The 17,124-nt window shown below is 42.8% G+C and overlaps 1 protein-coding gene across 1 annotated transcript in view; it reads right to left on the bottom strand.

Annotated features, from left to right (window-relative positions):
- Positions 1-2,332: 2,332 nt before the first annotated feature.
- The window catches only part of lrp8 (low density lipoprotein receptor-related protein 8, apolipoprotein e receptor), a 210,945-nt gene continuing 196,153 nt past the window's right edge, over positions 2,333-17,124 (bottom strand). Inside the window, exons 16-18 of the mRNA XM_061738682.1 lie at positions 13,761-14,162; positions 7,375-7,443; positions 2,333-2,817 (exon numbers count right to left, since the gene is read on the bottom strand). Coding sequence (XP_061594666.1) covers positions 2,516-2,817; positions 7,375-7,443; positions 13,761-14,162 — 773 coding nt within the window. The 3' untranslated portion in view covers positions 2,333-2,515. The remainder of the gene's footprint in view (positions 2,818-7,374; positions 7,444-13,760; positions 14,163-17,124) is intronic.

The following is a 17,124-nucleotide window of genomic DNA, read 5'->3' as shown; positions in this document are numbered from 1 at the left end:
AAGTCAGTGCTGTAATTAAATCTCAAATCAGTCACAAAACGAAACAAAAGACGCGCTTTTTAACGCTTTAGACTGTCCGTAAACATAAACCGTCGCTGACGTTTCCGTTAGAACCTCATGCTCGCTGGAAAGTTTTGTCTTCGACTACGCTCAACTCTGATACCTGGAGAAGGGATTACCCATAATCCACTGCTTTTGCTGCACCGCTGCTTTTTGCCTCGAGGCGCGACCCTCTGGTGGCACAAATCCTACCGTTCCCCCGACCGACAAAAAAAAACAAAAAAAAACACTCCACTGCTCTCTTTTATTCCCCAAATCACCTCCAAAAGTGCAGACAACCCCCTGGTTTTGTGTCCTCACCGTTCCCCTTGGTTATATTTACTTTTCCTGCTCGTCGGGGGACAGACATGAGGGGCTGTGTGTGACTGTGTACGACGTGCTCCTTTACAAAACAACAGAAAAAAAAAACGTAATAAAAACTAAAACCCTGTCACCCTTGCCTGCTGCTGTGCTCGACAGTAATCCTCACAAGCTCAGTCGGACCTGCCTTCAGGATCCACGCTGGATTGATCCCATTTGAATAAATAATCAAAACACGAGGATTTCAAAAAAAAAAAAAAAAAAGTGCCACCTTTTCCACTTTTGCGGTGGCCACAAAGCCTTCTATGTACAATGTGCACTGGGACAACGAAAATGAGGTTAGTGTGAACGATATCATCAAGCAGCATTATACACACCACTACTGTTAAGGAGGCGGAGGGAGGAGAGGAGAGGAGAGGAGAGGAGGCTACAGGACTAGTGGAGCTAGTTATGGTAGTAATGTTACTCCAGAGGAGGAAGGAGGAGGACGAGGCGGGTCAGGAGATGGATAGTCCTGCTCCTTAAAAAGGGGGGGGGGGGCAGATTGAGGACTCCGTCTCATTCCCCTCTGCGTTATACTGGCCTCACTGTAGTGGCGTTGAGGTGAGAGGAGGGGGCCGGGGAGGAAGTGGAGGGAGGGGGGGGCAGGGTGCGTCCCCCCCATCAGGGATAGCCATCATCCTCCAGACTGAGTGCCACGCGCTGCAAACAGCAGATAAAGAGACGGTTACCACAGAAAAACAGAGCGGCACAAAGGAAACGGAGAAACAGAGACAGATCAGAGTCCAGGTGGAAAGGAAAAAAAATTACTCGACAACAGAGGCTTCATATTTTTCAGCTTCCTCTCCTCTCCTCTCCTTCCCCACCCCGACCTCTCTTCATCGTGCCCCTCCGGCGTCTCCCCGCCTGCTCCCCCTCCTCCCGGTCTGATAGCAGGCGACAAATGCAATGTGCTTACAGCTGTAAACGTCTGGCCCACACAATACCTGCGCGGTTTCTCCGCCTCCTCCGCTACCAAACACAAAACAAGTTAAGGGAACGAGCCTAAAGGCATTTAAAAAATAGATTTGTACAGATGCAGATAATAACACGGGAAATAAGCCGCTCTTATTACTTTGACCTTGAGTCTCAGTCGTGCGCCTGCTTCATGTGTGTGTGCGCGCAGGTGCCTGACATTGTGCCTGCCATACCCAGAATTCTTTGCTTTTTTTTTTTTTTTATTCCCCTCCTGAGCATCACAAAGAAATCTGCGTTACCATGCCAACCGATCAGAAGCAAAACACTCCCCTCCCCCTCAATGATCCTTATTTTGGCTGCCCTTCCTGGTTTCCTGTCTGACATCCATTTCCCCGCCTACACTAAACCCTGTGAGTGACTAAATAAATATAAGAATAAATAAGATACTACTAATAAATTAAATCTACCTATATGTATAAAATGATGCCACGAGTGTGATTTGGACTCGTCTACTGAACATCAGTGGAAAGTCTGGGACATATGAAGGTGCGATTCATGATTTCGGTCCTTGTTTTGTCCTGATTTGTGCTCCCTCGTTATTTGTTTTGTGTACTATTTAACCTGTCATCAAACAAAATAATATATCAACTCGAAAAGTGCCCGCAATCTGATCCTTCACATGTGCTCAGCTCTAAAAAACTCGGACTCAAATCATTTTATTTTTAAAGCAGGAACTCCAGTGCCCCTTGTCTGGACGTTTTTAGCGACAAAGTTATAAATATAAAAAAATAAATAAAAGTATAATAAAAGTATGATAGCTTGTGGCACAATTTGTTATCTTGTGACCAAATTTAGAAAAAAAAAAGACCTTTGACATCAGATACTTGAGGTCCATTGACTGAATAGGTAGTTTTTTTTCCAGGTAACGTAGAACAAACACTTCGACATGAACAAGCATCAACAGTAACACGTGTAGAAGTAAATGGGATGGCCGGCTGGTGTTGATAAATGCATGTAGAGTATGAATGCGGTGGGATGTGGCATTGCTCTGAGGAGCTCGTGTGAATGATTGGTGCTCTCAGACATCGTGGAGGTGTGGAAGTGTGCGAGAGCAAGCCGGTTCTTTCCTCCTACCAGGCCAAACTCCTGCATCTTCCCCCTTTCCCAAATATTCCAAACCTCTCCTCCCGCTCCTGCTTTACTTCCCGCTGGTGATCATGGGCGCCCCCGAGTACCAGTGGGAGTTGCTGTCTGTGATGCCGCCCCCCAGAGGGAGCGCTATGAACGGCTGGCTGTGGCTGCCACTCACTGCTGGGTAGATGTGGCCGATGGACTCGCTGTGGCGCCCGATGTGGATCTCGTCGTCGTCGTCCTCCGTGGTCTTGCGGTACACGGGGTTGTCGAAGTTCATGCTCTTGGTGTTCTTGCGCCGCCAGTTGCGCCAGACCAGGTACCCGCCGGTGCAGAGCAAGCCGATGACCACTGTGGCAAGGATAGGGACTGCATGTGTTTAACACACACACACACACAACAACACACGGCGGGAGCGTTAACACAGCCCAGGGGACACGGAGCGGCGCTTAAAGCACGCACAGACGCACGAACGAACCAGCCTCACAAACATCCTGCTGTCACCTGAAGGCTCATCGGGTTCTGTTTTTAATGCTCACTCACACCTGGAAAAGCTTTGTGTGATATTAAAACAGCAAAACTCATCATCGCATCATTAATTGGGAATTTATCTCCTGGCTTAGTTTTCAAAATGTTCGAAAATTGTTATTAAAACATTTTAGTCTTGTGTGTATTTCCATTGAAGTCGCCATTTACAAATGACTATATAATGAAAACTTGTAAAAACTAAACACAATAAGCCTTCATAATGTGACGCTACAACCCCTGATTAAAGAAAAAGGAAATAAAACACTCCTGAAATAAGTTTGTAGAAAACATAAAGCATCACAAATATGCTGTAATTAATGTCAATTGCTTTATTTCAAGTAAAGAAAAAGCCAATCTAAAACAAATAACTGCACTAGAACATGGAAATGAGTTTGTTGTTAAAATAGAGTTCTTTCAGATTTAAATGAGGTAGCACGCAGCTGATTGACAGGAAACATGACTCCAACTAGAGCGCTGTCAATTAAAACAATGGAAAGGAGTTTAAATCGTATCATTGTGTTGAAGAAAATTCAAAACAAACAAAAAAAGAAAAAAAGCGTTGGTTGTTCCCAGTCTAAAATCTTATGATTACGTTTCAATCATAAAAGGTGGAAATTGTAGAAAGGAAACATTCGGATGGAAGGATGGAAGTTTTTGGAAGTTTTGGAAAATATTCTTATTGCGATTAAATCTGCTGTTTTTGAAAAAAATCTTTGTCAATAAAACCTAATGAATGATTCTAACACTAACACAATATTATATGCATTTAGTGTAAAATCATCTTTCCATAGACTTTGGTTCAAGTCTGGCATATTCTAATTTAGTCAATAAATACAATATACAGACCAATAATAATATAACTATTTAATGTTAAGTTTTAACCAGATTGCTTGAACACCACCAACCAACAGATCTATAACCACAAAGACATAACATTTAAATACTAAATTACCAACAAAAAAATGAAGGTTATATACATTTGAAAATATTGAATATTGGGACCAATGAAACCGCAATGAAATCGAAAATATTTCCGTAAATCAAATAATAAAAGAAACTGAATGTGTCCCAGACTTACTTTAATCTTAGTTTGAGTATTTCTGTTTTGTGGTTTTTGAACTGGACCTAGTCTAAGGCCTTGTTGCTGTAGTGGTGTAACGGTTCTTTGGTCTTGTGGTGATTCAGAAACTAACTTCAGTGTTAGCAGAGATCTCTCCTGCTCCATTTCAAAGTGGGACAGTTAAACTCACCAAAAGATTCAAATAAATTTAAAACAGATCTGCACCTCTTTTCAAGGGCACATAAATTACCACTCTCTTACTATGGATCTGTGAACTGAGACTGATGAGTGACGACGTATCTGACTCACTCAAAATCAGCATCGTGCTCTAGTATATTAATAGTTTCAACTAAAGTTCTGATTTAGCTGCTGAAAGTTTGTAGTTTCAGCTGATTTAGCTTCTGACTGTTGTCGGGCCCGAGGCCATTGCCCAACAGATTAAATCACAGCATGGAAAAGTTGATGCAGTCCAGCTCACGCTCGCATCCTGTGACAAACTTGTAATCTGTGATGACAAAATCACGTGTAACGATATCGCAATAATATCGCAAATGCAATAAATCGTAAAGCCTTAGTAGAATTTGGGAAAAAAAAAAAAAATCTCCACAGCCAAGATCCATCCTGCAAAAATGATCAGCTGACTGCAAGACAGTATGAATCTAAGTTAAAAAGACAATTTTTATCACTGAGGTTCATGTATGAAAGAATTGAATTCGTCATATAACCTGAAAATGTTCAAGAAACTTCTAACCGTGATTATTTTCTGTCCATGGTTTCATACTTTTGTTTTACTTGATCTGAAATAAGTCACTAATGAAAACATTTTTTTGTATCTTTTTACTAATTCAGAACATTCAACTCTTATTTTGTAAATTATTCTCTTGTCTTATAAAGTCAAATTAATCCATTAATTGATACATATTGAATAAACAACCTTCAAAAAAGATTTCCAATTTCTTTCCAGGGGTTGAATAATCCCTCATTCCACCACATTCCTTCTCAGACTCACAAAATGATCAAAAACACACATTTACATTTACAACACAAATGCACATTTCATCAATGGCAGCCTGCATTCAGCATCAGATCAACACAAGCACTGAGCATGCCAACATGCAGACTAAACTAAATATTAAACCTGCTCATTTTTAGGCCTCACAGGAAGTGATTTGGTTCTCTGTTAAATAAAACCCCAGCAAAGTGTCTGAATCGTCATCAGCCAATTATTCAGCCCACTCCATCTGCGCTACAGTTGAAAAATTTGCACTTGCATTGGCTCAAAAAGACAATGCCATCTGCAGAGAGCCTGGCTGTGGCGGTCTTGGACGGGGTTATGAGGGAAGAATAGAGGAGGGGGAGACAGGATAGGGAGACGGGGGTTTGGAGGATTTGAGATAAACGTCTCTCTCCTCTCATTACCATATCAGCGTTACTGCCTAAATGCCCTGCAGAGACAGCATGTGCATTCAGCGCATGCATGGGGCCGTATGTGGTCTATGCATGTTCAGAGGCCAACAGCCCATCCATAGGTTAGGACAGAAAAAAACAAGTCTTGATTAGGTTACTCGCCGCTGCTTGCATCCACAGATGTGTTTTCACTCCCCATAGATGCCCCATTTAATTACAATTTTGTTAGAAAAGCCCTTGGGATCCATGCGTAGCTGAGCTGGAAACCCCTCATTCCTCTTTGTTCTTCTCTAAATGCTCGCTGTTTTAAGAAAAAAAAAAAAAAATGCATCAGCGTCTGTCTCATTCGGAATATTTCCCTCCCATTAGAGCAGCATAACAGCCTGACTTCCACTAAATGCTGATAATCATTGCTGAGCCGCGTCTCCGGGTGGAGCTGTGGGTGGTGGATTTCTGGATGCGAGCGGAAAACTGAAGTGCAGCAATCCAGCCCTTGCGGACCTCCAACAATAATTAATGTCTCAGAGCTGCCAAGAACGCAGAATGGTGGGGATTTGTGGCAGCAGTGAATGGCAGCAGGACAGAATGAGGGATGAGGTTGTAAAGGGTTAACAGTCTCAGGAGTTGTTTTAATGAGCTAATATCTCAACTGTAGCAAATGGAAAGCGGGGAAAAAAAAATTGCTTTACAATATTTTAGACCTCCATTGACTTATGAAACTATTGAATATCGGGGATGAAAGAGATCTCAATTAGCCGCATACGCTTACACCGAAAGGTCATCTGCACAGTCAGCTGATTTCTCACTTACGCTGAGCATGACAGTATTAAAATATGATTTTCAGTTTAATCTGAGCTAACAGAATAGATATACCTGCACATATTGCAGTTTACCGTGTCTGTAGTAGGGATGGGCGGTATGGACAAAAAAAATGTATCACGATAATTTCTGGCATTTATCCCAATAACGATAAAAAAAATACCAATACAAAAAGTGTCATCAATGGGAATCTTTCTTTCTTTCCTTCTTTCTTTCTTTCTTTCTTTCTGGCATTTATCCCAATAACGATAGTCGTTTCTTTCTTTCTTTCTTTCTTTCTTTCTCATTTCCTCAATTTATCGTTTTTACAGTGAGATGGCAAATTCTTACCGTGGGGAATTTTATTGACGGTTTATCGTGAACGGTAAAATATCACCCATCCCTAGTCTGTAGTCAAACTGAGGCGTCATTCTGTACTTTGTGTGTTTGTTCCTAATTAGACAACATACGTCTGGCTTGATGCAAGACAATCTGACATCACTGATCTTCGTTTCAGTGGATTTCTCTCGCCGAAAAGTAGAATCGAGCAGCGACATATCTGTTCACTCGGTCAGAGAAATAGGTCACAGTGGTGGATTTACTCCAGCGTGCTACGTGACGTGAACTTAATGCTCTAACAGCTGCTCAAGTAGGACGAGAAAACATGAATTCCCCATTTCCTCAGAGCTCATTAATAATAACATTAGAGAGACCCCCTTTAAGATGGCTATTTCTTTTTTTTTTCCCAGCTGTGAAGCTATCGTACTGCAACATCGCAGCTAGGTGCGTTTTCTTAATTGCTTATATGTTACTTTGTTCTGAGACTTACAACTGGAGCGATATGGGGCTCACAAAGATGTAGCACATGTTTATTATTTAAGTGAGAACATTTTACATTTCACACACCCGCTGGGAGAATGATAATAACAGTTGTTTGAAACCCAACAAACACACACACACACACACACACACACGTGCAAATACATAAATGCACACATACAGCCAGATACAGAAAAAGGAAAACAAAAACAGATGCGTGCACAACATGCAGGGCGTTCAAGAAAAAGCAGAGTTGAAGGAGCAAGGAGGGAGAAGCGAGCAGGCAGACAGCAAAGGGGGTTAAGAGTACTCACCGATGGGGATGACTATCCCCAGAACAGCTACAGTGATGTTGTTACCTATGAGGTAGTGATCACTCGCAGCTGAGATGAACCGATGGGGAGAGAGAGAGAGAGAGAGAGAAACCAATCAAACTAAGCAAAAAGTTTTGTTCCACACCAGCAAAAGCAAAAGCCTTGGGAGGTTTGCTGGAACAGAAGGGCATTGCTCCGGAAAAGCATATTTGCATAATATAAAGATAGAGAATCCATCTGCAGACTTTGTTTTGTTTTTTTGTACGGCATGTGTAAATGAAATGCGGATGAATCGTACCAGGATGCCGAGAATATACAATGAGATGAATTGTAATACAAGAGGAGACATATGCAATACGAGGAACGCGATGCATGAGAATTCAGATAGAATTTCAAAACAAATTTGGGTTTAGCGAGCGGCTCGTGTTGGGTTTTACCCCTGCCGAGCGACTCCAGGTAACCTTGAGCGTGTATATATCCACCCTTTCTTACAATCTTGTTCTGCTTTAAGTCTTCATATGGTTTCATGATGCAACACAGCACAACAGGTTCGACATTGACCCCCCACCCAGCGCTCTTATTAGCAGCAGGCTAGCCGTTACACAAAGAGCGATCAGATGGCAGGAATGAAGTCTAATAATGGAAGACTAACCGAAGATATCCATGTGCTGGTGCTGCATACCGATTGGTTTATTCCCGAAAGAGACTGTGAGGTTTCTATGCATAGCAAGGGAGGCACAGACGGCATGTGATGGATGAGACGCACGTTATTTCTCATAAACACAATCATGCAGAGGTTAAGCTCTCACACACACTTACTCACACACACAAACACAGACAATGCAATGGAGAGAGCGGCGCGGGAGGCGCGGCGACCTCAGCCTGAAGAGCAAAGTAGGCGAGTCCTGAGTCAGCAGAACTGAATTTTGGCGTTTTCTTAAAGAATGAGTGACATCCAATGGGTCCTAAAAGGCGGATTAATAAAATCTTATTTAAAAAGCTGTTATGAAAGACGCGGTCTTGGAAAAAAAAGCTGAGAGAGACGGGGGAAAGAGTTTAATTTCATTAAGTCTATTACTAGAAGATGGGTTTTAAATAAATTATAAAAAAGACAGCTTTTTTTTAGTATCCGTATGGGCTTTGCACAGCTGTATGTCCATACTTGTCTTTGAATATAACGAACAAATCATGAACTCCATATTATGGGTTTTATAGTCAATAAAAGATGAATAATTTGTTGCAGCCAGCAATCTTGTTCACTGTTAAAAAAGCAAGAAACGTCATCAATCTATCCTCAATCTGGGTTTTTATGTGAGGCTTAAATTAGTCCCATAACTCCTTATATATTTTAGAGAAGAAAAATAAAGACAAAGGTCCTAATTAAAAGGTAGAGGGATTTAGTCTTCATTTTTTATATACGTCTTTTAGAGATAATATAAAGTGTAAAGTTAAAGTAGACCATTTAATCAAAGCAATGCACTTTATATTGTGCCAATTTTCTGGGGGTAGTAAACCATCAGGGTACTTTTATTTTTATTTTTTTTGGCATACCAATGGATTGTCCAATTATCTGGTGCTTCATAATTTGTCTCCTGCGTCGAGAGACTCCACTTGTGCAGCATCAGTGCTGAGACTGACGAGGTCCGACTTCCATCAGCTGGTTTTCTGATTCCTGGACACTGGTCGGTGTTGACGGCACAGACCAGGACCTTTATAGTGTGAGTTTCACATGGCTCAAAATTGTTCCAGACAGACTCCATCACAGCAAATCTATGGTGCAATCAGAGTGACTGGGCCTTTACCTAGAACCGTCAGGAGAGAACTGGGACTAAAATTGCCCCTGATTGTTTTGGAGTGCGACCGTCTGTGGAGCAGAAGTGGATACGGGCGAAACCTGGAACCTGACGCCTGCTGTTTAAGTACTCCCATCTACAGAAAAGGGAACAAACATCACAGGAGCATAAATGCGTCTCAGCTTTGCGTGCCAGCTGTTGTTTATCTTTCCCCTGTCTTCTCTGCAGATGCTGGTCCTCCTCAGCCCACCGGGCCGGGGCCCAGTGCTGCACACGCACAACAGCTGATGTTGGCAAGCTCGACAGAACGCAGCCGAGTGAAAATTAAAAACCCACTGCCCGTGGGTTTGGAAGCGCATCTTTGTTCATGCCCCATTTTCTCACGCGTGTCTGCTCCACCTCTCATCTGGAGCGTTTGTGAGGGTGGGGAAACCACAGGAAGCATCCAGTTCAGCTCCAAAAGTGATGACTTTTAACTCGCATACGTTCTTCTTTTCCTCACATCCAACCTGTTTCCCATGATTTCCGTTGGAATCTTAATCTGTCTCGTACTCCGGTAACTTCACTCCCCTTTTTGCCTCTTCATCCTCATTTCCTGTAAAGTTGCTTTTCATGTTACCTCGTTTAGTTCACTCCGAATGCTCCCTCATTCATATTCATGCCCCCCAACGCTTCCTTCTCCATGACCGATCTCAGACCCTCGGAAATCTCTCATCATCTTTCCACATCACTCCACTCTTTCTGAACTTCATCGGTCTCCCGGACTCGTCGCAACGTGGAAAGCCACTCGTGAAAAGCAATTGCTCTGAAATCAACTAATCAAGAACTCAAACACAATGCAGCGGATCATCTTTAGAGAATGTTGTTTACGTCCTCTAAGTTGTTCTATGACATCTTTTTCCTCTTTATTTGCACTGGCGTGTGTTACCAGGCAGCTGTTTTTGTACTCTTAGAGCCCATGACCTTATTTTCAGAGCTCTTGCTTCAATTACTTGTTGTTGGGCGACAGGACTCGTCTTCAGCAACGGCAGATCAGTCTCATCTTTCTCATTGTTGATGGTGTTCATAAGAACCCATTCATCATTTTTTTTTATATCCGTTTGATCTTTTGCAGGGTCGCGGGTTCTGCTGGAGCCTATCCCAGCTCATTACAGGCGAGAGGCAGGGAGACACCCTGGACAGGTCGCATGTCTATTCATAACAACCCTGTTTTTATTATATTTGAATCAGTGGCAGAGATGTGGCATTGATGAGCTTGGTGGTGGTTTAAAACCTTTTTGCCTAAAAGTCTGAGTGTTGCTGCAGGTTGGCAGGCAACGAGAGCCGGCGGTGTCAAACGCCACATCAGCTGCTGTGGAAAATCTGTGAAACCGATCCTGACGGCAGTGTTATACCTTGTGAATGCAGAAAAATCTGTCGGGTTCCAGCCGATGTAAACGCCGTCGTCGGGAGGATGTGCTTTTTGACTTTCCGCAGATGTTCATGTACCTGAAAATGTGTTGCGGGGATGCAGAGATTGCCTGCCTGGTGACCAGAACTGGAAGATTTTCAGCTCGACTGGGTGTGACAGGCAGATTAGGCCCTGGGAAAGCAGTGTTTTTTTTATGTCTGTTACGTTAATGCATCATAGCATCATGCGCAAAGTTAAATCCAAACATGAAAAAAAATTGAAGAGAAGGAAGATAGCATAAAGAAAAAAAAGTAGTTAAAGACTGAGGGGTTCTGGGTAAGCGACATCATTGAAATACAGTTCACTGTATCACTGGTTTTCTGCATTTATTGGCCATTAAATGTGATTCACACTTAATCTAAGTCACAAAAATAGAAAAACATTATATGCTTAAGCTGATAACACACAAACTATTATAAATTCTTGTGTCTAAATTAACACCTCCATGAAACATTCAGGAAGATGGAGGTAGAGAAAAGGGAACCTTTGGGGTTAATTGCTGTTTGAACCTTTCTTGCAGCTATGGTTTTATGAAAGCTCTGGGTCAAACCGCACACCGCTCAGAAGAAATTTTGACCAATCGTCTTTACGGACCTGCTCCTGCTCAGCCACATTCATCCTCTTGGATTGGCCCCTACTTCTGGGAAAAGTAGCCACAGAACCGTGACCTGGTGGATGACTAAACCCTTGGAGATAACCGTGTATCTCTTCCCAGTCGTACCCTCACCGAGGCTCATCAGTTGTGGAAAATGAACGAAAGGAGAGGAGTGAGAATCCAGGGGGCTGCAATGGGTTTCCTGGGTAGGGGTGGCTGGAGCCCTTTATCAATGGAGTGAAAGTTTGGTCGTCCCCCGACCCATTTGAGGTAGTTCAGGTATATCCTTGGGAGAAGGCCACCCGAGGAAAATCCAGGACATGCTGGAGAGGATCTACCTCCCAGTAGGCTTTGTAACGCCTCACTGTCCTCCTGGACGAGCTAAGCTCAAACCCCCGTGGAGACGGGAGTGTGAGCCTCTCCTCTTAGGCTGCCGCCCTCTCAAACGACTGGAAGTTTAATAACAAACATACAGATGCGATAATTCTCAATAACAAACCTTAATTGTTTTGCAACTTAATGCAAATTTATGCAGAAAACCAGTAAATTCCACAAAATGATTCTTGTCGCTGTTAATCTTGAAGCTCAAGGTTGTAGCGTGTAGGATTTAGGCCCTGTCCCAATACTCCCCCTACCCCTAAATTTTGCGCATTCCCGTGAGGGTAGTGGTGTCCCGATTCCTCTTTTCACCTAGGGGGAGTGGAGAAAACGAGGGGTAGTGGCTATGAATTGTCCCTACGGAGCGAGGGTTTTGCAATCCTCACTCGCTGATCTAGGGACCAAAAAATTTCCCAGAATTCTTTTCGTCGTCATTTGCGGACTGAATCAAAAAAAAAAAAACATGTCGGACATTTGATATTTTTTAGTGAATAAAATCAATATTTTGAGTTAGTTTCTGCATAAAAATGAGTTTTGATTACATTTCTAGCAAGAAATATATATTTTACTTTCATAATATTCACTCAATGAATGTACATAATCCCTTTTATTGCCCGTTTTTTGCAACCTCGCTAGAATAAAGGCTGATTTATGGTTCCGCGTTACACCAACGCAGACCTACGCCGTAGGTTACGCGGCGACGCGCGCCGTACGCCGTACCCTACGCCGTACCCTACGCCGTAGGCTCTGCGTCGATTTAACGCGGAACCATAAATCAGCTCCCGAAGCCGGCAGGCAGAAATCCCGAAATCTTCTGAGCAAATTTCTTAACAGGCGTAGCTACAACTGTTAGATTTCATCTATTAAACCAACATTTATCTTCCTAAATTATTTATTTCAGCCAGCGGTAATTCTCCACAGAGCTGGAGGTTTCTCCCCGGGAAGACGGCGCAGGTTGACCTGGCGATCAATCCTGTACGTGAGCTGCTGCTGCGCCCCGGTCTCATCATCGCCGAAAACATCAGATCAAGTATTGGGACAGGTCCCTGGGAAGATTTCAAGTGCCCTAAAATCTGTCCCTTCTTTTTTAGGGGTAGTGAAGAAAAGAAGGGCGAGTAGAGAAAAGTAGGGGATGTATTGGGATTGGGCCTTAGTGCCATCTAGCTGCACCGTAGCAGACTGCAACCAACTGTATATCGTCCCTGTCTTCGCCCTTCAAAAATACTGGACGCCCTACACAGATCAAGAAAATACTACACAATAAAATGCAAACCATACTGGTGAATATTACACTGCACTTCAAATAACCCAGAATGCAATGCAAATACTTCAAAGTCAAGTTGACTATGTCAATAACTGTTCTGTCTTTTGTTTGTTGGACTGGTTCTGAATTAAAAGGCGTCAGGCATTTGAACGATTAATTTTAAAGCACCGTCTTTTAATTATGAAACAAATATTTGTTGTTACAAAGAACAGAAGACGGACAGCGGCGTAGCAGGTTGACAGCTACCACAACCTTGTGCTGACGTCTCCATGTAACAATCCCCTCTGAACAGTTCAGACAAGGTTTCTCATCTGCTTCCAAACATAATTCGAGCCTTAGTGAAGCTTTGTATACCGTTGATGAGGCCATTATGCTGTGCTGTAATTGTTTGTCCCGGCTGTAAATGGGTGTTTTCTTGTGCTCGGTGAAGCTTTATGGGTGTGAGAATGAAAAACGCTGCCAGCTTTGGAAAGTGAAAGACAGAAATGGAGAAAGATGTAGGGAGGGGGGCAGACAGAGGTGCAGCGGAAGAGAGAGTGAGAGGGTGTCAGAAAGTGAGTGTGAGTGATGAGAAGTGGATGGGGGGAATGAGGCAGAGTGTCGTTTGTCATCGTGACACCTTTGTTAGACGCCGGTCAAGAGGGACCAAGAGTGAGAAGACTGACAGACTCGCTCATGAATGAGCGAGAGAGATCCCGGTGAGAGGAAACGGGTGGTACAGTAGATAGACGGAAGGAGAGAATCACAGACGAAGGGGAAGAGGAAGGAAACGGAGCTGATGCAAGTATTGGTTTTCAGCTCCCTGCTGCTTTTACGGCAGGTGGTAAGAGCAGCGGGGGGTAACGCACACTTTACATTCACTCCACACACACACACCGGTAGACGCTGATCAGAAACGGCTCATACCTCTGTGTGAAAGGTTGCCGTTGCTCTCCCTCTGGATGCTGTTGGGAGCCACCGGTTCCAGGAGGGGGGTGTGTGTGGACGTGGACCTCTGGCTGGTGCTGCTGGGGCTGCTCGTCTCCGTGCTGGTGGCGGCGGGGGTCCGAGGGCGCGCCGTGCTTCTGCTGCTTCTGGAGGTCTGAGGAGGCGGCGGTGTGGAGGAGCCCCTGGTGGTCGGGGGGGGAGTCGCAGCTGGGGTGGTCGTGCTGGTAGAGGTGGAGGTGGGACGGGTGCTGGTGGTGGTGGTGGTGCTGGGGGGGGTGGTTGGGGTGGTGGAGGGAGGTGGAGTGGTGGTGCTGGTGGTAGCAGCGGTGGTGCTGGTGCTGGTGCTGGTGGGGGCCGCTGTGGTGGTTGTCCTAAGTCGGACTGGTCAAGAAAAAAGAAAAGAAAACAATCAATTTAATACTTTAAACCCCCAAGTTGATCACAGAGCATGTGGTGCAACTCAAACATATCAACAAATCTTAAACTTAGTACAACCAGTACTCGAGTTGTAAAAAGAAATCAGGGGGCATGGTGGATTTTATCATATGGGGACAGATAATTTGTGCTGATTACAAATAATATAATATATTACAAATAATAGCACTGACCAAAACACCTGCAGAAATACTGCAGGAATGACATAGCAGCAGTTAAATGCAGCCTTCTGTAAGCTTTAAATATCCACTGGGCTTACATCTAATACATCAAAACACAACAATAACAAACAGTTTTCTGAACTTATCAATATGACTCTGTCCTTCACAGGATAAGTAAAATGGATCACTGCAAAAACTCAAAATCTTAACAAGAATATTTGTCTTATTTCTAGTTAAAATGTCTCATTTTAGTAAAAAAAACAAATCTCATTACACTTAAAACAAGAATCATCATTTGAAAAAACAACAATTTTCACCTGTTTCTAGTAGATTTTCACTTGAAATAAGTAGAAAAATCTACCAGTGGAACAAGTTTTTTTTTGCTTGTAATAAGAAGATAAATCTTGTCCCACTGGCAGATTTTCCTACTTATTTAAAGTGAAAATGTACTTGAAACAGGTAAAAATGGTCAAATAAGTTATTTTTCTGGTGATGACTCTAAATGTTGAAATAGCAGTAAAACCACATTGATTGATGAAATGACATAAGGGATGGAAAGGGAGGATGGCAGTTTTACAGGGGGAATGATTTTGACCGTGCCATCCCCCCTCATCCCCCCTCAACTCGAGTACTGAGTACAACGTATGAAAGTCAATGATGGAAATGTTTCAACACATTTCCCATCTTCAGATAAATTAACTCAGATACTGTATTTTCCGGACTATAAGTCGCTCCAGAGTACAAGTCGCACCAACCATAAAATGCATAATATAGAAGGAAAAAATATATTTAAAGCAGCACAATGTAACTTTTCCACCTTAATATAATATTTCCAGAGTCATTGTGATGGTACATCAACTTACAACAGGTTTAATGAACCTCTGTCATGGTCTGAGGGGTCTGTATCGCCTTCACTGGCACTATGTAACTTCGAGGAGCATGGTAGGAACCCTTCCACACTACTGGTAAAGCACTACCGCTTTTGTCCAAAGGAGCCGTCAAACTCAACAAAAGCTGAAAGTTACATTGTGCTGCTTTAAGTCACACTAGAGTATAAGTAGCATTTTTGGGGGAAATCTATTTTATAAAATCCAACACCAAGAACAGACATGTCATCTTGAAAGGCCATTTAAAATAAAAATAGAATAGAGGCAACAACAGGCTGAATAATTGTACGGTATGCTTCCGTTACATGACACAACTAAGAACCTGCCTGGTATGTTAACATATCAAGAGTTATTCAGATAACTATAGCATAAATAACATGCTAAGAAGTTTACCAAACCATCCGTGTCACTCCAAATAACTAAAATCCAATGAAATCTTCATCCTCGGTGTCACTTTTAAACAACGGCACTAACTCATAGAAGATGTGGCGCTTCCTCTTCTTACGTCAGACTCATCGTCAGTTGCAGTTCGCCCTCTTGCGGTTTAGTGTGAAAATAACATGTGAAATGAAAAAAACGGATATAGTCCGGAAAATACGGTAAGTCATTTTAAACAATTACACTCTAATATGAGACAAACAATTACACCTCATGTCTTTTATTATCCTTCTATTCCCAACCCTGTTTCTAAGACAACAGGAGGTTGGTATCCGACGGTAACAAGACACACCATTTTAAGGCTGCGGCGACTCACGCAGAAATAAAGCAGCGGGAAAAAGGGAAGTGATGCAAATTTGACTTTATCACATAATAAGTGGGGGCTCAGCAGATATATCTATACTGCATTAGGAAGTCCACAGGCTGCAGCGTGATGTGCACGCTCATCGCTCATGTTCCCTCTCGCGGTGAGACCCTTTTGAAAGGTGGCCCACATACATCATCATCATCCCTTCCTCACGTTTCTCTATCTCCGCTCCTTTTTGCCACACCTGCACAAACTGCAGATATGAAAATATAGTGGCTCTATTAAGGATAACAACGTTACAAATGTTGTGACTCTATCGAGGCAGTGAACTAGCTGAGCTGTGAAATAAAGGTCAGCGAAATAATGGAGCCAGGAAGAATCCCTGACCCAGTTACTGAGAAACTGTTAAAAAATAAAGGAAAGAAAATCCAATATCGCGTCCAAGTTGGCACTACATGCTGCTGACACTAGCTCCGAATGGATCCGCACATGAGATGAAATCTTCAGGAAGACAATTAAAAGAATCCTACAAAATAAATACAAATACCCAATGTATTCATGAAGATACAAAAACATGCATTAGATAACTCTTTAAGACTAATTTGGGGGTGTTTTTTTTATTTTAATATATATTCAATGTATAAAAGACATTTTAAATTAAAAGAATATATTTCATGAATCAGGCATCAATATGGAACTCAGCAAAAAGAAATATCCCACATGCAGGAACATTGTTTCCTACATGTTTGTTTCTATTTGGTGCATTTAGACTTTTCTGTTCGTGTTTTATTGACGACGTCTGACAGACTTCGAACTTTCCCGTTACAACGGCTGCTCTTCAGGCTCGGACCTGAGCAGCTCTCTGCACGGACATCTGCCGGGCGCAGATGTGTCGTCTGCAGCAACAGGAATCCGTGAGCAAGATTTACTCGTGACAGCATTCTAGCACTCCTTCAAGAACAGGCTTTAGTTTGAAATGTTTTTTGTCTGAATTCGAGGCGTTACATGTGCATGATCCTGTGCATCTCTGAGCTTCTCTGCTGTTGCTCCTAGTGCTGGGCGATATATCGAGATTTTAATATATATCGATATATTTTCAAACGTGATATGGTACA

This window comes from Cololabis saira, chromosome 13, assembly GCF_033807715.1.
Source record: "Cololabis saira isolate AMF1-May2022 chromosome 13, fColSai1.1, whole genome shotgun sequence".
In the NCBI taxonomy this organism is placed as follows: Eukaryota; Metazoa; Chordata; class Actinopteri; order Beloniformes; family Belonidae; genus Cololabis; species Cololabis saira.
This window is presented reverse-complemented; position numbering and strand designations above follow the sequence as displayed.